The sequence below is a fragment of the Polypterus senegalus genome, chromosome 1, assembly GCF_016835505.1.
Source record: "Polypterus senegalus isolate Bchr_013 chromosome 1, ASM1683550v1, whole genome shotgun sequence".
Lineage (NCBI taxonomy): Eukaryota > Metazoa > Chordata > Cladistia > Polypteriformes > Polypteridae > Polypterus > Polypterus senegalus.
Genome location: NC_053154.1, coordinates 205,800,143 through 205,811,020, shown reverse-complemented (window position 1 = coordinate 205,811,020; position 10,878 = coordinate 205,800,143). Strand labels below are relative to the sequence as shown.

Below are 10,878 nucleotides of genomic sequence, written 5' to 3'. Positions count from 1 at the left end.
ATGTACTACATTACCATTCTTGGATACATCCTTCTTTCAACAGTAATTTGGCAGGTGAAAGATCGGATGGTGTTAACGGTTGTAGATATTCTACAGTATATTGTAAGTTGATGTTTTCATCTTCCACACCATCACCACCAACTGTTTCAGCATAGTCTATTAATACGCATTTAATCAATTTGCCGTGTAACTGATCAATAATTTTCACGTTAATTCGTTTGACTTTTTTCATCTTTTCTCAGTGCTAGAATTGCCCAAGTACTCACTGCTCATTGTTGATAACCCTTTGGTATGAAATTCTTCAATAAGATTTGGATATAATAAGTCTTCTTTTATTTAACTTAAAGTGAGGAAAACGTAAAAATTTGTAAGAGCTAAGAGCACAGGAACTATGTCAGACAAAAGCATCCACACGAATGAGAGGTGAGAGGACCGCGGGCGTGGTTGAATATGGTTGACAGGAGTGCAGGACAAATCTCATGGCCAAAGTCTTGTCTCACAGGACTTGAAAAAATCTCTTGGAAATATTCTTGTCTCAAGATTTTCTTTTACAATAGAGAGACACATTAATGATATACAATTTTAAAACTTTACAACACCAAAATAGGAATAACAGATCAAAACATTTTTTTTTCCAGCTGCAATATGATCAAACCATAGAGTGGAAAAAATAAAGCATTTTTTAATTCATAAAAGTATACCAGTATTTTGATTTCAAAAATGTGTTTTATTTAGAAGTCCTTTCATCCATTTTACTTATTATCTTCTCTGGTAGCTCTGGATTGGTGAAATAAACTAGAATATGAAGAAAAAAAAGAAATGAGTCAACTCAAGATATTATTCACCTCTTTGAACAGCTGTTGTCATTTTTATTGCACCTTATTTAGAGGAAACAGAATACAAAAGCAATGCTTTTATATGACCTTTTTAGAAGGAAGATCAGTGTTTTTTTGAGTTGTTAGTGACATCTTCAATGGTGATAAAATAAAAGAAGACTCCTCTAAGAATCAAAGCAAAGCTGAAAGCCTTTCATCTAGTGGAGCAGAAGTGCTAAAGGAGAAGAAAAACAATTGGGATGTAATCCCATATGCTCACTTGAGAGGCATTAGGAAACAACAGAATTGCTTAATGTGGGAATTAATGAAACCTTTTTTTAAATAAATGTACTCAATCTGAAGATCTGAAAAACTCCTGCACCAACAAAGAATGTTAATTGAACTGCGTGTTCAGTGCAGAATGATCCTATGAAGCATTGCGGATTATGGAAGCCATTCTGTCTTTCATCAGGTTTTCACGCCGATGAGATCTTCTTTGTTGAGCTCAAGTGGGAGGCCACAAAGTGCAGCATTTGTCAGATATGAGCAATGTATAGTGAGTGTATGTTTTAGAATACATTGGAAGTAGGAGCCATTCTTTTCATCTGTGAAAGACTAAACAGCATCAAAGGCTTTTACAGCTTTCTGCAATAAAGAAAATCTAAGTTAACGTGTAATGGCATCCAGTATTTTCCTTAATTGATTTAAGTAAGTGTTTTGACAGGAGGCACTAATTTGATGGAGCTCTGTTCCCAAATAAAATCATCTAATGACAAACCTTTCTTTATTAGACTGTGAAGGTCTTAGAAATTGGACATATCTATTTGTACACAAGATTTAGATTGTCCTACCATGCTTGTGCCCCTTCTTGTCAAAGCATTTCTTAATTGTGATCTCTGCACTAGAAGCCAATGGACTAGGCATCCATCACTGTATGCAAAAATATGTGCAGAAATCCGTTTCAATGCTGAAGATTCCACCAAAGATGCAAATTCCTCTTAATAGTAGGTATAATTGAATTCAAAAGCCTGACAGTATGATACCTAAGTTACATGTATGCAGGAGTAGATCTCAGATTATACCTGCCATTTTGGTTAAAAAAAAAAAAACACTTCGAAGTCTACCCAAAATATTCTTGTTTGAAAAACCTAAAAGAAATTTTCATGAACATCAATAAATTACACAGGTATTAGCAATATACAGTTACAGATACTAAACAAGACACTGAGCCATTTTATAAGTATACTAGTATATTGAAGCTGTCACTTTAAGCACAAAAAAATATTACAAATTAAGTACTGTATATTGACTGTGAAATTAAGGCATGTGTGTAATAACAGCAGTGCATGTATAAAGTTTTATTTCACATCAAAAGCAACATGATAAGATTACCTGCTGCAAATTCACGAATATCCACTGGCCTCTTCAAGAACACCTCCCTAGTATCAAAAACAGCAGATAAATGTACCAAGTTTAGTTTAGTATAAATGGTATTCAGATGTTTATTATCATATAAAATGGTATAGAATGTTACAGATATCACAGTCAGGGAAAAATAAAATTGGATTATACAGTATGGAAATAAATGAATAAATAATTTAAGAGTATTAGTTTAGATATACGTTCTGTTAGAGAAGAAAGTAATAATAATTCCTGCGCTTTTCTATTTATAGTTAGGCAAAATAACAGAACTTAATAGAATGGATGTAATTTTTGTCTTTTTAAATGTCCCTACATATACTATTTGTGTTTTCAAGGAATTGGATTTTTACATTTTATACATTCCTAAACATGATTTCACCACTTAGGGAGTGATGCCTATAAATATTTCTGTCTGTGGTCATAATAACTCAAAAATGATTAATTCAATCTGTACAAAAATTATTTGCATTATATACTACTATAAGTCTATTGATTTTGAGAAACATTGTCCCAGATGATTTTTCTCTACAAATATAGGTACATGTACTGTATCTTAACCCTTTCAGCCCTGACATCCTATTACTAGTACATAAATATGCAGACGTTTTTGTAAAGCACAGGTACGTTTGCAGCCATTGGAACTGGGCGTGCTACTATTAGTGCAGACAGAAGAGACTGGCATACAGTCCACAAAACATGGAGGTGAAAATGAACGCTTCTGGACTATGCACACCACATAGTAAGTAGGTCTACTTTCAATTTTATTTCCTCAAGAAGACTGAAGTATTTGGCAGCTATTTTATAATAGTGATAACTGTTTTTGTTTTTTTCATTTTTAAGCGTTCTAGACACCCAAAGATAGAATACAGTATCTCACAAAATCATTTTTCGCATAAAAACAGAAAATCCAGTGTCAAAAGGATTAAGTATATATGTAAATGATTGGAAATTTCAACTTTGAGTGAACTAACACATTGTATGCACGTATGAGGACAACCTGACCACTTCTGAAGTGATGCCTGTGTGTTTATGTGCATCTGTGTTTCACGATATACATCCATGGACATGATAGCTCAAAACAAATCACTCTATCTGAATAGACGTTGGCACAGTTATTGGCACTGCAGTTACTAAAACTGTTTTTGATAAAAAAAAATAATTTCAGTAGATTTTGCTGTACAGAAATAATGATTTTGCATTTTTTGAGCACATCCGTGTTCCAACTACAGCACAATTAAGGAGGCCCAATATAATTGTACAGCACAACTGAGAAAGGGGAATATTCATTTTTTTAACAGGATATGATTCTTCCATTTCATTGCACATTATAAAATAGTATCCTGCTACAGTGAGTACGGAAAGTATTCAGCTCCCCTTCACTTTTTCAGTCTTTGTTATATTGCAGCCATTTGCTAAAATCATTTAAGTTAATTTTTTTCCTCATTAATGTACACACAGCACCCCATATTGACAGACAAAAAAAATAATTTTTGAAATTGTTAAGGCCAAAACGTTCTATCTTGGAGTTTGCTAAAAGACACCTGAAGGACTCTGAGATGGTGAGAAATAAGATTCTCTGGTCTGATGAGACCAAGATAGAACTTTTTGGCCTTAATTCTAAGCAGTATGTGTGGAGACAACCAGGCACTGCTGATCACTTGTCCAATACAGTCCCCACAGTGAAGCATGGTGGTGGCAGCATCATGCTGTGGGGGTGTTATTCAGCTGCAGGGACAGAACGACTGGTTGCAATTGAGGGAAAGATGAATGCGGCCAAGTACAGGGATATCCTGGACAAAAACTTTCTCTAGAGTGCTAAGGACCTCAGACTGGGCCGAAGGTTTACCTTCCAACAAGACAGTGACCCTAAGCACACAGCTAAAATAACGAAGGAGTGGCTTCACAACAACTCTGTGACTGTTCTTGAATGGCCCAGCCAGAGCCCTGACTTAAACCCAAATGAGCATCTCTGGAGAGACCTTAAAATGGCTGTCCACCAACGTTTACTATCCAACCTCACAGAACTGGAGAACATCTGCAAGGAGGAATGGCAGAGGATCCCCAAATCCAGATGTGAAAAACTTGTTGCATCTTTCCCAAGACGACTCATGGCTGTATTAGCTCAAAAAGGTGCTTCTACTAAATACTGAGCAAAGGGTCTGTATACTTAGGACCATGTGATATTTCAGTTTTTCTTTTTTAATAAATCTGCAACAATTTCAAAAATTCTTTTTTTTTGTCTGTCAATATGGGGTGCCGTATGTACATTAATGAGGGAAAAAACTTTATTCAAATGATTTTAGCAAATGGCTGCAATATAACAAAGCGTGAAAAATTGAAGGGGGTCTTTCCGTACCCACTGTATATGTTAAAGACAAATTCAAAGATTTATGAATGTAATGCTTTGTGCTGTGAAGATTATTTTTTTTTTGTAACGGTTTAAAAGGATAGTCCAGTAAGATCAATCAACTTCAAACTCACTAACTAAAGTCAGTATTAGAATGTTAAAGTTATTTTTTTTTTAAATAATAATTTGCTAGTCTTTAGAATTTTTGGGAAGAAATGTGAACGCTCATAATTTAAAGAGGGAGAAGATTAACACCACCCAGAGGACATATTGTAGATATGTGAGAGTCAACCAAAGAAAGCAAGCTATTGCCTAGTAAGTGTTATAGGTGCAGGACAGAGTGTAGCTCTGGTTACTTGGCACAGCTTTCATCTTGTTTTAAGCATGCTGGTGTTCCGATTTTTTTTACCCCAGAGTTTATGACAGTACAAATTACAATTTAAAAAAAATGACACACAATGAATCCACAGAGCTTGAAAATAATCACACTAAAAAAATAAAATTGATATGATTAGCCAATTGAAGCGAGGATGAAATGGGAACAATTCAATGCAAAACAAAAGCCAACCTGTCACTGAAGAGGGACAAGTTCTCCTTTAGCTCAACGGGCTATAATGGGCACTCTGAACTGAGCAGTCTAAGTATGTGCCCAGCAGTTCTGAGTGAGGCCATGCAACTAAGAGGGATGCCACCCAAGTGAATTCTTGCCAGTAACTCTATTATTATACAAATTCAAGATATGACTGCTCCCAGCCATTCATATTAAACAAATGTCTCATATTAAAAAGTGATATATTCATTTAATATTGCTCTTAGTCTAGTGAACTGTAATATTGATCCACTCATTTTTAAATCTGCTTAAAGAAATTCTTGGTTGCAGGGAGCTCAGCAGTACTGGATACAAGCCAGCAAACTAATAAGGATGGCGGTGCCAATCCATCAAGTGGCACATTCATTTATCCATCCACATTCCTACACATTGTGTCAATGTAAAGTTAATAAGTGCCTAACCAGAAAACTGAAATATCCATAGAAAAACTCAGCAGGGTGAAGGAAACACACAGATATCAAATGGTGTCTAACCATCAAATAGTTGGGGATCAATCAGGGCACAGAAGCAATGAATAGAATTGATTCCTTAAAGCCATAGAGTATTTGATTTGAACTGAAGCCCCACCACTGTCTGTGTAGAGGTTTCATATTCCTCTGGTTCTCCTCCTGGATCTTAGATTAGGTAAACTGGTAGATCTAAACTATCCTAATGTGTTTGGGTGTGTGTGAGAATGCCTTCAGAGGGATTTGTGCCCAATCCAGTGTTGGTTTGGGATTGATGGCTGAATGATCATTAAATTAAACAGTACTCCCTGGTATGAACTGATGTCTTAAACTAACTAAATACATAATCCAATCAAATTCTCTCTCCCTCTAATGATAGATAGATAGATAGTGTCACAGGTGGCTGGGGGTGGAGCCCAGCCGGGACGCCCGAGGGGACCGGAGGAGGGCTGGTGCCTCCTCCCGACCACGAGGGGGCAACTGCCCTGGTTTTGTTGGTGGCTTCAGGTAGGGGGCTTGGAAGCCCAACCCTGTAGGGGCCCGTGGCCATCGCCAGGCCGCGCCCCGGTGCCTGAAGAACCCTGGAGCCCAGCACTTCCCGCTGGGGGGAAGAAGACAGGGGACACCCGGAGGGCTTCCGGGTGCGCAGCCAGCACTTCCGCCACACATATCTTTTGAAAGACTGAAATGGATTTGTCGTCTAGCCTGTTAATGTATCATGGATCTACGCATCTTAGTAAAATTGCTTTTGAACCACCTACTTTATAATAAAAAAGCTCAACTTTCACTGCTATTTAATGTAAATACTCTGTAGAAAAACTGTGATCTATACATAAGTAAATACATTTTCTGAAATGTATTTTCATTTAGGCAACTATTTGAATGTAACTTTAGTCAAAAAAGTCTTTCAACAATGTTTTAAATCTTTGTCTGTATCTATGTGGCAAATGGAAACATAATCAAAAACTTGCACCCTGGAGGAGGACTGATTGAATATATACTCCCAAGCCCCACTGTTGTCTTCTCTTCCTGAATTTTTCAGACTCTGTCCCTTTCACAGCATCCATCTCAGGACAAACAGTTCTATGACGCACCAGCATGATGGCACAGATCACTCCACACACTTCCCTTTCTTTTTTAGGGCCTCGCCCGGTGCCACTACAGTGCTTGCTTTCACTTTCCTGAGTAAAACATCATTACCTGTATATACACAGCTTATCATTTTCTTGATCTCACTAGAATTCTATAAATTATAATGTCTTTATTAGAAATTTTTATTTAACATATTTCATGTCTGATTTTTTTCTTTAGATGTTAAATATGAAGAAAAACAAACTGTAGAAGGATAAACAAGTGGCATCATTCAACTGTAAGAAATTAACTATGAAATGATAAAACGGTAAATGTATCAGTCCCAGCATTAATATAATTGTGCTTAACTGAATAATAAAAAAAACCCCTCCAGCTTCTCATTAATCACCACAAATTTTTAGATTTAATAATCTGGTGGTACTATTACAACACTCTATCCATTTATTTGTTTTCTTATTCCATTTTGAAATCCAGGAAGCATTACGTGCAAGACAACAAAGAATTTCCAGAATTTGACAACATTACAGGACATATTCATGCAGACTCCTACACTGATTCATACTGGGCCAATTATGAGCTACCAATAAATCCACCAGGCATATCTCTGGGGTGCAAGCAGATATTAGGGTACACGGAGAAATTCCACATAGACAAACGCAAACATCACACAGGCAGTGACTGTTCAAGAAATCAATCTATGATCAATGGGGATATGACTTAGCAGTGCTAATAACTACTTCGTTAAGCAGCCACTACTAAATAAATACATTTACAAGAATAAAATGAAAAACTGAACAAAGACAAATGAGAAAAAAAAAACACATTCATATTTGTTGTGAGTGAATTAATTCAAGGATGGACAAAGCTTTCAAACAGCCTTTATAAAAGTAGTTTCAGTCTGAGCAGCAGAAGTGAATTTAACACTGATGCTTCATTATGTATATTTCTGAATTTACCAAGAGTTTTTTCTCTGCGTAGTCCAATATTCCTTTAACATCACAAAAACATAAAAGTGTTAGGTTAACTAACACTCTACATTGGTTCTGTGAGAGTGTAAGTGGCCCTAAGTGAGTGCTGCAGTAGGCCGATGTTCTGTTCAGAGTTAGTTCCTGCCATGCATCTGTTACTGTAGGGACTGGCACCAGCCCATCCTGGCCTTGCTTTGATTTAAGTGGGGTTGAGAACATGATGCAAAAAAACTCAACTGAACACATTTACAAATGTGAGAATTAGTGCTTGTGCAACATGTTGTGTAACAGACTTCAGTGATGTGTGGGATGCCCAAAAATCTGTCAAAAGGCCAATAAATGTACAGTCACACACCAATTTATGGCCCAACAAGTTAAGGCAATTCATACTTATGGTGAAAGACCTTAGGAAAATAATAGGTTAATAATGCTCTAGCAATTGCCACAGGGCCTCGTATGTTTTCTGAATTTCAGAGAGTCCTTTAAGGTTTGTTTTATTGGCACTGTTACATATGGGTAATCTTTGATATTTGGCACACACAATCTTTCTTACACCAGTGTTTCTTAACCTTCATGGTCCCAACACCCAAGTCTTGCCTTTTGAAATTCATTAATTACCCACAAGAAGCAACAGCAAATTGCCTTCTTAGTGAAATGATTTTAACAGGGGGTCTCCCCTTGGTAAAACAAGCTCACTTAGATACAGGGAGCAATAATGCAAGCAACTGCTGATCACGTAGGTGACCCACCCGGGACTCTACCAAATGACAGCAACCCGTGACCCACCAGTGGCAACCCTGGGCCATGACCCAGTGGATTAAACAAATTAGCTTAGGCGACCCATTCGCAGTACTCAACGATGGCAACCAGCAATCCATCAGTTGTATGACCCTGTCATTAAGAAACAATGCCTTACACAGACCCAGCATGTAACTGCTGAGATGCGACAAACAGTTTGTGCTACTCGTACCAGCAGTTAAAGTATGGGTTCTGGTGACCCACACTAGACCCACAGAGCCTCAATCCCAATGACCCATACACTTCGTGACTGACATACAGCCATATCATATACGGCCAAATGGACAGTCCTAAAAGGAGCTCTAAGTAGGCCCATAACTGTATTTACAAAGATGGGAACAATAAAGGACTGAAAAAAATCAGGAATATTAAAATTTATACAGTATCTACAAAAATCTGGTCAACTGCTAGTCATCACTACACAGCTCATTTCGGCTTGGGTGCTATTTAAGGAAAAAATAAAGTAGGCCTGAATCTTAAAAAACAAGTCAATTAAAATGAAGGGAAACGTGGTTAATTAGAAGCAAAAGCGGTCACTAATTAAGAAGACGGTTGGAATGAAAACCTGCAGTCTACAGTAGTGGTCCGGGACCACACTTGGAGACCCATGTTCTGGAGATACCAGGATTCAAACATTGGCATGCAACATACTAAGTAGTACTGCTACTTTTAGCGTTAAAGTTGACTCCAGTTACTCCATGATAGATTACCTGAGAAATTCTCCAAGCAACAGCTCCACCTCTGGATGAGAGCGCAGGTAGTTCTCGTTGGATATTCTTGTCTTAATCTGCAGACAATGTTCGTGTTTAGAAAAATAAAATCACGTGTAATCTGGTTTCACACAAAGGCAATAAATAAATAATAAATAAACTTCATTCCTTCTGGGACATGGCTACCTGAAACGCGACTGGCTAAACCCCATGCCACTTCAACACGATTACACGTGTCATTTTATTACTGCTTTACTTTTCACCTTGAACTGCTCGAGTTGTTCCTGCTGCGCGGAGTTCAGCGCACCCATGTCCAGCTGCTCCATTGCGCTTTTCGGATCCATGCCTCAGAACACTGGGGTCCTTTCCTGCTTGAAGGGTAGTAACACCAAACTCAGCACTCTTAGTAACTGTAGCCTTGGTGACAAGTCACGAGGGACAGCCCGGTGGAGGCGGGGAGCGACTCGAGTGTTTAGGGCGAAAAGCTAGCTCATGGACCCAATGAAGTGCCTGGATGATGCTGGTATGCTTAAATGCTTCAGACATTTTCTTGTACAGTTACCATAATAATGATACTATTATAAGGAGCTCCATAAAAAATAGCGAAGAAAAGTAAATGCCGACAAACTACCCTATTTAAATTTGAAAATACTTCCGGGCGCTGCTATTTGCATTTGAAAGCACCGAGCCACCTAAATCTTAAGTCCTAGCCAGCAGTTGATGGTGAGGCATATACCATATGAACTGATCACACAGACCTGTCGTACTGCAGACTTTACACAAGATGTTATTGGAGATAAAAGTGGTCTGCTAAAAACACGACACGAGCAGCGCTTCGATTTCTTCTACTGCTTTGCGCGACTATTACATTATTACGGTAGATGCGCTCAGAGTATACTACTGGGCTGCCGATTTGTAAGTTTAAAAAGTGTATATACGGTACCTGTACATATTTAAAAATATGCTAACAATTTAGGAACAAAAGTACAGTGCATCAGTATGCATAAGGCGTTCATACTTTCAACTTTGGAATAACGTGAAATTACTTACACCCTACAGTAACTCAAAATTCTCCAGTTAAAAATACATTTTTATAAAAGTGCATTTTATCAAAACAAATAAAACATAAAAGAGAAAATGTTTCATATTGGCCCTGAAGCTTTATCTTGGGTGGGTGCCCAATCCCTATTCTGGAGGGCCACAATGGCTACAGGTTTTCATTCTAACCATTTTCTTAACTAGCGACCAGTTTTTGCTGCTGATTAACTTCACTTATTTGATTTGCTGTTTAAGACTCGACTATCAAGGGTGAGCGACATCAGTCCTGGAGGGCTGCTGGTTTTTGTTTCATCCCAATTACAGTGGTGCTTGAAAGTATGTGAACCCTTTAGAATTTTCTATATTTCTGCATAAATATGACCTAAAACATCATCAGATTTTCACTCAAGTCCTAAAAGTAGATAAAGAGAAACCAGTTAAACAAATGAGACAAAAATATTATACTTGGTCATTCATTTATTAAGGAAAATGATCGAATATTACATATTTGTGAGTGGCAAAAGTATGTGAACCTTTGCTTTCAGTATCTGGTGTGACCCCCCTTTGCAGCAATAACTGCAACTAAACATTTCCGGTAACTTTTGATCAGTCCTGCACAGCAGCTTGGAGGA

At 37.6% G+C, this 10,878-nt stretch overlaps 1 protein-coding gene across 1 annotated transcript; it reads right to left on the bottom strand.

Annotated features, from left to right (window-relative positions):
* Window positions 1-712: 712 nt before the first annotated feature.
* LOC120518917 (RIIa domain-containing protein 1-like) lies at window positions 713-9,620 on the bottom strand. The gene is made up of 4 exons (XM_039741939.1): window positions 9,472-9,620; window positions 9,209-9,285; window positions 2,208-2,254; window positions 713-795 (listed from the first exon to the last, which is right to left on the bottom strand). The coding sequence occupies exons 1-4, from the start codon at window positions 9,550-9,552 to the stop codon at window positions 728-730; spliced, it is 273 nt and encodes a 90-aa protein (XP_039597873.1). The 5' UTR covers window positions 9,553-9,620; the 3' UTR covers window positions 713-727.
* Window positions 9,621-10,878: the final 1,258 nt, after the last annotated feature.